This window comes from Bactrocera tryoni, chromosome 1, assembly GCF_016617805.1.
Source record: "Bactrocera tryoni isolate S06 chromosome 1, CSIRO_BtryS06_freeze2, whole genome shotgun sequence".
In the NCBI taxonomy this organism is placed as follows: Eukaryota; Metazoa; Arthropoda; class Insecta; order Diptera; family Tephritidae; genus Bactrocera; species Bactrocera tryoni.
This window is the reverse complement of record NC_052499.1, coordinates 67,671,627-67,684,375: the sequence shown is the minus strand read 5'-3', so window position 1 is coordinate 67,684,375 and position 12,749 is coordinate 67,671,627. Positions and strand designations below refer to the sequence as shown.

Sequence of the window (12,749 nt, the reverse complement as noted above, 5' to 3'; positions counted from 1 at the left end):
ACTATGATGTGCCCAAGGCGGTGGTGGAAAATCACAAATCAATGGCCCCCACGCGCCTGCCGTCTAACGACATGCCTCCACCACTGCCGCCTAGGGGGAAAGCGCAAATAAATGGCGTAGCAGATGCTCGCAATGCATTTCCGTCTGTTGCCGTGACGTCGTCGCTTGTACATGCCACACACACGCCTCCACCACAGCCGGTGTACACAATCCCCACCAGCGACTCTGGTTTCACATCCCGCGTGGGTGACGACGTTGTTGATTTTGGCGTACCCCAAGTCGCAAGTACGCACTGTAGTAAACGAATATCGATTTCTGCAACTGCTGACCCAATTGCTGCAACGCAGCAGTTTTCCATTTCGACTGATGCAGTCGTAGACGCGACACTACCAGCGCCAGCGCCAACGCCATTGACATCCACGCCCGTACAACGTCGTCAGCTAAAGCGCAATAACAGCTATCGCCTGGCGAACGATGAGGTGAAGTTGGAGACGAACAAAGAGAACCTTCTGATTTATGCGGAAGACAGCGGTGCGCTAACATTAACAAAAGCCACTTTCATGCCACCCACACAGCATAACAAAAGCCAACAATATAATGGTAACAATAACAATAACAATAGTCAGAATAATTCGCATACATTGCCGCATGCATCAGGTGCGATGAAATTCAAAAACACCAACAATTTGCATAACAAATCGACGGAGAATGGTGAGAAGAGCAATGGCCAGCGAAAAATGACCAAGTCCTTTGAACGTTTGGTGGATGAGTTCTCATTGTCCACCACTTCGATTGACTCCTCGTATTTGCGCAATAAATCATTAGAGAATTTCGATGATTCACCATCTATATTGAATAACAATGTTGGTGAGCATAAAATGGAGCGTTCCGAAGCAGAAGACTCGGACAGTGAGCCAGAGCTGGAGTTGTCACCACCGCCATCGCACACCAAGTTCCACAAGTCTTTTATTGACAGCGTCTTATTGAAACCGTTTAAAGTCGTGCGACCAAACGATGAGAATGATATGCGAAGACGTAGAATTTTGCAGAAATTTGAGGTTACCGAAATTTGGTAGAATAGTAAGAGATAGTAGGTAAGGTATTAAGCATCTGAAATATTCTTTACGTAAGAACATAGGAACTACACGAGCTTACTTGGCCTCAAGTTCATTCGAATCCTTCACATCCAAGTAGTTTCCTTAAAAGTTTTAGTCTTTCTTCGTATTCCCGTCTTTTTAATTGCCTTACTTGAGCGCATAATGAACTTGTCGCAACCGGAAAAGCGACCCAAACATATTTATACATATGCAAATGTATGCGTGTTTTTTAGTTCACACGCGCAGTTTAAAATACCCTTAAGTGCGCCCATGTACGTGACCGCCCACAATAGGCGTTTGCACTTATGCCAATATTTTTGTGTCCGCACCTATGTGCATTAGTTGCAAGGCTAAGACAAAAGCCACTATTGTCTACTTGATATCCACAGCTTAGTCCAACACTCGCTCGTGTTGTAATTAACAAACTTGCAAAATTGTCGCCTTTTCGTCTTTCACTTTGTCTACGATAATCGCTTATCTTGCGACTTTCAAGTACGATTCTAAACTTGACCTTTTCGCCACTGACCCAAACCATACAGCTTGTGCATCACACCCACTCTCTTTGTTATAAAACAGTTACGTTATACTATAAGTGGGAGCTCTTTTGTAATTCGCCTATCTCGATTATTTCATTTTACATGATTGCTTCGTCTTTTTTTTCTTTTGTTTTGCTTTTTCAATTAACACCAGACTTAAGTGTGCTCTTAGGATGAGCATTACAATATGGTGTCGATTTCTTTAACAAGCTTATGAAAGGCAGCTCTACACGTTGAAAAATTCTCTAAAACACAGGTGGGGTAAATTTCATTAACTGTACATAATGGAGAAAGAGAGTCGTTTCAAGAAACATTCTGGGTAAATAATCAAAATATGTTTTTCTTTAGAGTAAACTTTCTCAAAAAATACAAAAATTTCTATTAATGGGATTTGATCCGATTTCCTCATCTGGTTGTTCCGCGTTGCAGAATGACCCAGTTTCCGAAATTCTTATTGACGATAGCTAGTCCTACTCACTAATATCTTGCACGAGTTGTCCCTTAAAGATCTAAAAACTTTGAAGATTATCCAGTGTCTCTAATTGTCAAATCGCAGCTCCAAGATGATCTTCTTCTTTTTTACTGGCATAGAAATCGTACCAATCTGCTGCGTAAAAAGATTACATATAGTATAACTACAAATTCCAGTCGAAAAAATCTTCAATCATACCCCTGTAATATTCGCCGTTGATTTAAATGGTAGTGTAAGTCGCATAGAAATTCGTATCCGCCATTTCAAGATACATTATATTTTTTTAAGAAAGTAGGCATAGTCCAATAATTTATATAATTTCTCCACCTAAAGTTTCACAAAAGTTTGTTGCCTACATTTCGGAGCTTGTCACAATAATGTGATGGCGCCAATAAGTATGCTATCGTAAACTGTTTGAATTGCCCAATGTTAAATTTTTGATGGAAATTTGTTCCGAGTTTTTTAAATTTGAAATCATATTAAAAATTGTAAAATTTAAAGCTTATGTTTTTTAATAATAACAAAAATTGCTTTATACCGTCAAAGCCTGAATTTAGAATCTGTTAATAAAAGGTTCATATCTTCTTAGTTACATACCACTTATAAAAAACTAGCGCGCTCTTCGTAGTTGTCTCTCACATGTTTCTTCTGTGTGCGATCACAACACTTTCCTTTGTACATCCTGATACCCAGACAGTCAATTGACTAGTGAAGTCGGTGCTGTTAAGTGCTCTTCTTCATTATTATCGCCAGCAAGCATGAGTCCACACTTTCAGCTAGATTTGTATGTATGTTTGCTTCGTATGCCTCCTATTCTCTTATTAACTCGCTGAGGCATTTTATGATGCCTTCGAGTTTATATTTTACCCGCATACTTAATATTAATATCTATGAGAGTGTCTGCATATAAACATATTCCAGTATGTGTGTGTGTTCACGTATAAGGTAAGCAAGACTAAAAGTGTTTTCTTAATACTAAAACATCACAAATTCTCGCGCGCAAAGCTCACGAACACACATACGCGCAAAACCAAGCAATGACAGTTTATTTTGAAAAGGTTATGCGGTTGTGGTTATGAGACTTCATCAGTCACCACATCAAGTAGGAGTAAAGGCAGCATAAATGCAGGCAGGCAGAGATAGCCCATATGAAAAAGTGAAGGCCTGTCGCCGGTCGTTGCATGCTTACTCCATTGGCAACTGTTGGATGCGGCAGAGTAGGTGATTAATTTGTTTGCTTTTATATGCAATACATACAAACACATATATATGTGTGTATATGTAAATGAGTGTGTGGTGGCATAAGTTTTAAAAGCAAAACGCTGTCATCGATCTTTTTGAAACAGGCAAACATTGCAGCGGAAGTTAGGCACCTACACATGCACTTGTGTATGTATGTTTGCCTGTGCATCAACATTGTTGTATTTATATATCAGTATTTGCACTTAGCACAAGGATTTTGCAGTTATGAGCACCACCAAGTCTATTTATTGTGTGCTTTCACAATAATTTTAACTCACAAATAAAAGTTAAAAGAAATTATAGAAGCGCAAATGCCAGCAACAAAGTCAGCGCTTTTTCGCGGCTTCAAGGCGGCTAAGCAAACATGCAACATACATATACATACAGTTATTTAATTTCACCGTATTTTATTTACTTATGCAACAAGTTAATTAATCTAAGCATAGTCTCAGCCATTGAATTACGCTCAGCATGGCGTTGTTGCATGCCACTTAATGCAGTTATTTGCAAATGCGATTGCTATTCACGTTTCCAACTGGCTTTAATTTCATTTGGTTGCTGTAAGTGGCAACTAGACGTTAATTATGTGGAGGATTTTAGCGGTTTAGCGGTGCCAACTGTTTTGTACATATTGATTCTGTTAATGGAGGGCATTTAGGCAAATTGCCAGCGTTTAAATACAGTTGATTGAATAGTTAGTGAGAGGTATATACTTGTACATATGCTTGTCTATAGTTACTAAATGCTAAAAATGCTTATTGATAAAGCTTCCCCACTTATTTTTTTAATGATGATATGTTTGCTTTACTACCTACAGTTTTCAAAAGTAGTAAGGCTTAGTAGGCACTGCAATGTTGCAACGTATTTTACAAATTTTAGCAATTGTGTGCATTTAGTAATGTCGGTTCACACTTCCGTAAAGAAACTCCTGTCTTAGATTTCTAAAATCAAAATCATATAAAGCGTAGGTTTTGTTTTTAATGATGGCTTTTGACGGTATACTTCAAGCCACCGCATTATTCTGCTACTCATAAAGTCCCTCATCCATTTACGATATAATACTCTTATGAATAGAAAGATAAACACCTGCAAGCCTCTCTTATAGGCCAAACTATATACTGCATTTCAAAAGGCAATTTACTTAAGGAAACTAGCAAACTACAATCTCTGCAGAAATACATAGTTCTAAAAAGTTTATAATTGCAAAAAATTAGTACAAGTAAAGAAAATATCCTTTTAAATAATGTACATTTTTTTTCAAAAAAAGTGTTTTACAAATGATCAATCATTCGAAATTTCAGCCTTTTTCATGTTTTGGATAGAAGTTGGCAGTCAAATGCGACCAATGTGACCTGAAAGGCGGTTTTTTGTTATGATGTTAGTGTTTTGTTTTTTTTAGCTAAATGGCGCCTTTTTGTCTGCAATCGAATGGAAGCCCAATAATTCGGCATAGTAGAACCCCCTGACTGCTTGGCCCTTGTCCCCTTGTTCGATGTAGATACCAGAAAACGATTACCATCATCTTGGTTTTCACTTTTCTAAAATCTACAAACTCGCTTGCTTCCACACGTCGACAAAATAAGACTGTATTTTCGATTCGGCTAAAACGCACCACTCTCTTCTGAATATGTGACTAAAAAGGACCCAAAAATAAAACACAAAATATTTAATTATGCATCAATATTTATTTTGTCGCCTTTAAAGGCTCTCTTGCCATCTCGCTAACACTTGCCTGACGATTTTCATGGTGTTCCTTTACTTTTTTTTATATTTTCATCAGTTGAAGAGGTCGAAGACAGTCATTCCGAGGCATGTCTTCAACGATCTCTCCGTCTTTGAAGGCTAGTACCGCTCGTAGGCTTGTGTTTTTGATAAAACTGAATTCCGGAGACGAAATTTGTTTAGAAATACAAATTTTGAGACAAATTCCTTGTTCGATATTTTTATCCATTGTAAAAATCGCAACGCACAATTGAGGTGTACCGACTTAAGCTGCTGCTGTTAACAACCTAGTTGACAGAACGCGCTCATATTTGGCATAGTAACTAAAGACAGTTCTAAAATTCTAATTTTTTTTTAATATCATTTACCCGGTTAATTTAATTACAATTTCCGAGTATCTTTTTGTCTTAATGTATCAATACACAATATACTATTGCACACAAATTTTTCAACTTATATTCCAAACCATTAACCGGAACGCCTTTGAAAGTCGATATAGAAACTGAATTTGAGCCAAGCTTTATAGGCAGTATGCAGAAACTGCTTAAATTGCTGTTTAAGAACTTTAAAGTAGGAGCTCTGCTTATTAGGCTTTTTTCATTAGTTTTAACATTGTATTCATGAATCTTATTATTTAATATTTTAAAAATGTTTGAAGAAAATTTTTGCCACGAAAGTCTTATTGGAGCTATAATTAAGGTAATCTCATAGAAACATAACCTATTTCCCTACTTTGGACAAATGACTGGAAGACAAAAGCATAAAAACTAACATGCATTTGTACATAAAAATCACATTATTAAAAAACTACTTGAAAAACGTGTGTGAATTTCATTAATTTTTATACTAAATCTTACACTCATTGCACATAAAATACTTTTTTATAAAAACTTTTTTGTTTTACAAAATCAATATTTTTTATCTAACGCTTAAAGCCTGTTATACCCCAGATAAATTTTTTATTTGATTCCACATTCATATATTTTATTTTAATGCATCTCCGACATGACTGTAAGCCTAGATAAAAATATGCACTGTTTGTTTATGTTAATAATGGATCTATGTACATAAGTATATGTGTTAATGAATAACTGCAATGTGTAACTAATATGTCTAATATAATTAAGATTTTTATTTTTTTATTAATGCATCCGAAATATCGAAATTTTATTCAACAACCAAATGAATGAATTAAGTATTTTCGATTATTGCAATAACTGCACCTAAAATTAACCCACAAAAAAATTATAATTACATTTACAATAGAAAATCATAAAATCATTTAATATTAAGAGCATACATACATAATTATTTTTTATATGTTAATTCAAGTTTTTTGCACTAAATATTTCTTATGAGAATTAAGCATTGTTTTTTTTGCATTGAAAAGTTAAATGAAACTGTTTTTTATGAGGAAAACTAAAATTAAAATTTAAGACAGGTTATTATGGGCACTAATTTTTCAAGTGCTAATTTTTCTAAACTTTTACACAAGACTAAATTGAGTTCTAGCATCTCTAATTCCATATCAAATAAATCGTGCAAAAGGCTTCTATTACTTCATTTATGCATCGCAGTGTATGTGTAGTAGTAGTTGGTTTTTTTGCTATTTTAACTTCCCGCACATGCAACCCTGTTTACTAATTTCCCATTTGCCGCAGAAATTTTTGGTCTAACTCGCATTTTGGTAGCTTGAAAAATTAGTGTCCATCCCGCTTAGCCATTTAATGTTCAATTATGTTTTGTGTTCTTGTTGTGCTATTAATATGCCTATTGTTGTAATTTTTTATAATTCTTATGTCATACATATGTAAATTAGTGTGTACGTACGTGTGTGTAAGTATTTTTTGTTCACTGGTTGTAAGCCCAAAGTCTAAGTGGCATCGAAACTCAAGCCCCCGCTGAGAGTTTTTACATTAAAATAATTATTTTGATTAAGCAAATGGTTAACATATGTACGTAAGTATATCTTTTAAATGTTTGTTCAACTCGATTTAAGCTGTTTCACTTGCCAATGTTTTCAATAAAAAATGCACAAAATCATTATGTTACATCATATAATTATTGGCTGTATATTTTTACTCATTTGTGTGGTTCATAATATTTGGAATTGGTAAAATTTTCTTATCCCAACATTCGTATCGTTGAAGGTCTTTTTGTATACATAGCTATGTCTTGAAAAGTGTACATACATATATACTATCACATACATATATTTATATATATCGAGGTAGTCAAATTTCAAATTGTTGGGTTTTGGAAACACTCGTGTTTTTTGCTTAAATTTACATAGATAATCGCATTACATGAGTTTGGAGTCACAAGTGAAAATTAAATTTGTACATACATATGTATGTATATATTCTTACGATACCCATACAGCTCAATGAATTTCTGAAAATATTTTTTAAAATATATACATATATTATATCTCTTCGGCCCCCCAACGTCTGACCACATGTCTCAATAATAAGTAGCTATGAATTTTGCAAAGAAATCCTGCTATATATTCCAAACGTTAAACAAGGTTGTGCTATTTTAAATAGTAACGGTTTTTTCAATAAGAGCACTACAAACGCAAAAGCGATTAGGGATATCAATAAAAATCTTTACTCCTGTGAAAACACATTTGATACCATTAGGTATGGAACTCGATATCTTTTGCATGGACACCACGGGCACGCTTGCAAAAGTCCAGACGCTGGAACCAATTTTCGTACAAAGTTCACCAATCGTCGCTGGCTTATTGGCATAGACTATAGACTTGACGTAGCCCCACAGGAAATAGTCTAACGGCGTCAAATTTGCACGGCTGAGGCGGCCAATTGACTAGGCCATTTCGTGAGAAAAGACGTTCACCAAACTTGGTTTTCAATAAATCGATTGTGACGTTCGGTATGTGGCTTGTGGCGCCGTTCTGTTAGAACCACATATTGTTCAAGTCCATATCATCCAATTCGGGCCAAAAATGCGGTTATCATTGAACGGTAGCGATTTCCATTTACAGTAACATGCCGGTCTTGATCATCAGAGAAGACCGCACCAAACCGTAATTTTTTCGGAATGCAATCGTGACTCATGGCGTGCGTGTGGTTTGCTGTCTGACCAATAATTGCTTATTGACGAAGCCATTCAACCAAAAACGAGAAATGAGCCTCATTGTTGAAGATGATTTTTCGATGAAAATCCGGATCATTTTCAAGTTCTTGTTCAGCCCAATTCACGAACATACGACGTTTCTGGTGATCAAGTGGCTTCAATTCTTGCGTCAATTTCATCTTGTAAGGATATAGGCCAAGATCTTTTTGCAAAATTTGCCACAACGATGTTACAGAGATGCCCAACGCTTGAGAACGACTTGTGAGAGACTGATATGGGTCTTCCTCAATTTATGTCCTAGCGGCAGCAATATTCTGGTCACTACGAGCTCTTTTTTGTCTCACTGGCACGGTGCCTGTGAATTCAAATTGTTCCACTAAACTCTTGTTGATCTGATGAAACGATTATAACGACCATAAATTGGACATAACGCTCCTAAAGTTGAGGCCACAGACTCCGAATTTCGGTAGTAAATTTTAATAATTTTGACTCATTGTTAGATCGTATGTCTTTCCTCAATGAAATGACACGATTTACTGAAGAGAAATGTCAAAAGAGTGGGAAAGAATATGGCATTTGCTGTCCCTATCGGTCTATCTAAAATGTTTACCGAAGTTACTTCAAAGAGAGAAAGTGCTAGATGGCTAGGTTTGAGTGGCCATTTTTTAGAGACTTCCAGTACTTCAAATACGAGTATCAGTATTTTGAAAATGTTTTGTAATTAAATGAAACCTAACAATACTGAATGTCAGGGGCTTAGTTAACATCATGTACTTCCAATTGAGAATTCGTGTACAGATCTCTTAGTCAGTTATTTTTTTAGGTCAGTGCCTCATTCTTTTAAAGTCGGTATTATCGATATTATCAATATTAATATTTAAGTCTATTATTTCATTAAAAAATACTCGATATTGGCTCCCCAATAGCATTATCACTAAAAGTTACTAGTAGTTCTGCGGAAAAGACTACCACACTTCGAACTTTATAACAGTATTGATCATCGCAACTAAAGCCTTTTGAAAAATGACTGTTAAAAGTCGGAAGCTCGTTTTATTTGATAAATACAAAAAGTTAGTAATACGAGTATATGCGCTTTCATAAAAACTCGTTCGACAATATAGGTTTTTAGATTTAGTTAGCTAGGCTGGGTGTTTGACCGAGCTTCTGCCTCTGTTTGGGCGGTCTAGCTTAGAGTCATACAACAGAGGCGGTACAAGTATATTTTCAAATTTGTCCCATCTAACGGTTATTATGCAAGTAAGTCGCTTAGTTAGGACGGAAGCCATGTTCTCCTTGGCAATATACAAACAAATTTGATTTGATACATTACAATGTAAGAATGTAGCATTTGCAGTTAAAAATAATCCAAAGATATCTAAGACGATCTTGTGGTCGAATATCTCATACTTGGTCTCAATAGACGGCTTTGGTCTAAACTGGCTGTAAAGATCACCAAGCTCCATAACAATTCATAATGTAATGTAAATATCAAAATAAGAAACATGGATAAGTTAAGCACACACTCCACCACAGCGCACTATTTTAAGCATGTTCCACTGGGTCAAGTTTAACAAACCTTTTTCTAGACAAGCTCTGAGTAAGTACATTTCGCATTTCTTTATTGTGTTCGGTTTATTTGCAAATATTTTAATTAATTTCTGTATGCTTTAATACCAATATTTTACTAAAACGATATAACTGTATTGTTTAAATTGCATTTACTAAAATTTCCAACATAAATTATTTGAAACCTGGGTTACTGGCTAAGCTCTTTTTATATTCCCTACACAATTCGTACTTCTTGTTGATAAAGCACATAATATTTTTTATTTGATCGATGAATTTTTTTTCTTTTTCTTCGCAGGTTATCAACGTTTCTATAGAACGAGAGATCAACAACAACCACTGCCACAACCGCCAGTTGATTCGGAGACGCAGTCAACGATGGAGGCGACGACGCCCTTCCAGCGCAACACACCCATCTACTGGACGCTACAGAATCGTAAGCAACAAAAGCCGCCGCCAAGTAATGTCACCTGTCGCGACGATCTCTATGCCACGCCCATAAAACGTTCCGAACGTGTGGCACGCGCAGCAGCGGCCGCCGCGCAAAATGGTGCGAATGGTTTGAATGGCGCGAGCAACCTATCGCCGATAGTACCGCGCAATCGTAACGGTTTTCAAACATCCACACCTTCGCGGGGCGATGATGCCGCATTGGCTGCGCTGAATAATTCTCCCTGTCGCCAACCGCTAAGCCGCAATCCGAATTGGGCTGACGATAATTCGCCGGAGCGCTATAACACTTGTTCGGATCGCATCGGTCATAGTAAGACAAGTTTGTTGGACTTCAAAAAGCTTTTGCTAGCGAAATCGGCCAAAACGAGTCCGGTGCAACGAAAGCTCTCGGCAGTGGAGCTATTGAAGAAAACAAGTCCGGTTAATGCAGCTACAGCGGAAACAACACCAGTTAATAAAGTGAGTGGTGCAGTCAGCGGTACGCAGGCGTTGAACAGCAGCATGAAGTTGCTGGACCTAAGCGGCTCGCCCAAAACTTTTGCCAATCGACGCATGTTGCGCCAAGGTCAATTCGGCTCGCCATCTAAAAGTTTTGCACCCAAACTGAAGAGTGCCACCGGTGGCGGTCTAGCAAATACGGTGCAGCGCACCAACATTATGTCCACCACCATACCAGAGGTCAACAGCGAGGAAGATCATTCCAGCACGGCATCGAGCACGAACAGCTCGAACGCCAGTAATGACAAGGAACCGGCGACACCGCTCACAACGGCCAATGCGTCCGACAGCATTAACAGTCGCGCGTACGATTTGAAGCGAAACTTTTTTCTACAAACGGAGGAAAACAATTTCATGCGTGGCGAAATGAAGACGACATTCGGCAGGGGTAATAACGCGGCGTCGGCAACAACATACGCGCCAGCGCCAATAGCATCGGTGGCTGCGGGCACAGCCCTAACAAACAACAAATACTACGGTGGACAGCAGTTGAGCGCCGCTAACGGTAGTCCCTTAAGGGCTTCGAATTACGAAGGCAATCGTCATTTCACAAAACCAACGCCGGGAGCAACGCTGACGCCGCCGCCAACAGCGCCTGTAACAACGCATATGCCGGCACTAGAGACGGCGCTCTAAGCGCAGGCACGCCCACAACTTGCACTGATGCCGACATACAGTTATAGGAAACGAACGAAAAGCAATTTCGAAAACAATTAACGAACGTTCAACGTATTTTTTTTTTTTTTTGTACTCTTCGTAACGCTTGAAGGTGTCGAAAACGAGGCGCGACGACAAAGAGCGGAGGCTAGCTGTAGTAGTGTGACGCTAAATGCTTGATGCCAATTTTCGAAATATTAAATTATATGTTTTATACACACACATACATGCATAACACACACGCGAACACATTTTACCGAATGCACATCTACAGTTACAGTTATAAAATTGAAAAGCGCCAATTGCATACGCTTCAGCGCTGACGTATATTCATTAGCAATCAATTGCATATTTACAATGCAACAACAAAAACGAAAACGTTTAGTATTACAGCGACGTATGCATTTATGAATAAACAAACAAACAAATATATACTATATACATACATATTGCATATGGATGCATTTAAATACAGGTATTGATAGCACTTTACAGAGCCATATTTCAGAACCGCACTTACACGAAAAAAAACTTTACATTGCAGAGTATATAAAAATAAGCAAAGCATACTTTTAGGCGTTTAGCATTTGCAATGGAAAAAATAAGCACTCTAAGCACACATACATATAAATATATATATTGATAACCGTATTGCCGCGCGTAAACGCTTGGAATTTGCGAACAAAATTAATGGAATTAAATTTTAACAACAAAAACAAAAAACAAAAACAAACCTACACAAGTATTTCAAATGCCAACAAACACACAATCTAACTTTCTATGCAAAACTTATGCTTCGATTTTTGAAGTACACAGCCGCCAGCTAAATGTTAAGAAATCTCCAAATAAATGTATTATGACAAGCATACCGACATAACGGGCCATTTATGTGTATGTATGCATGGCCTGGCATCGCTGGCCGAACATCTAACTGATAACACTTATTTATATCGTATATTTATTCTATGGTGTAAGAAGCAAAACAAATTAAAAAAAGCAAAAAAAAAGAAAATTACATACTTTCAATTCCTAAACGCTGCAACAATTGCCTTTTCTCTTCGGTTAAATTTAAAATGAGCAAATAAATATAAAATAATAATAAAAAATGTTTAATTAATTAAATAAGTTTGGCTATACATATTTACAAAAGAAGCAAAAAGAATTTTAATCGAAAGCTAATAGTAATTATTGCAAATATTAATTGACAAACATATACATACATATGCCTATATATAGATAGGTAAATAATTGTAAACATACACTTTCCGCTAATAATTAATTTTAAGTTTTAAAATTTGACAAACAATAATTTATTGCTATTTATAATTATTCTTTTAGTTTATAAAAATGGTTTCAAATTTTAGCGAATAATTTTTAAAGCAAAGCAAATAATACATAGAATAAAGC

At 36.8% G+C, this 12,749-nt stretch overlaps 1 protein-coding gene across 1 annotated transcript in view; it reads left to right on the top strand.

Moving 5' to 3' along the window:
- The window catches only part of LOC120768537, a 137,836-nt gene extending 125,498 nt beyond the window's left edge, over nt 1-12,338 (top strand). Inside the window, exon 6 of the mRNA XM_040095278.1 lies at nt 10,033-12,338. Within this exon, the coding sequence (XP_039951212.1) occupies nt 10,033-11,321 (1,289 nt within the window). The 3' untranslated portion in view covers nt 11,322-12,338. The remainder of the gene's footprint in view (nt 1-10,032) is intronic.
- Nucleotides 12,339-12,749: the final 411 nt, after the last annotated feature.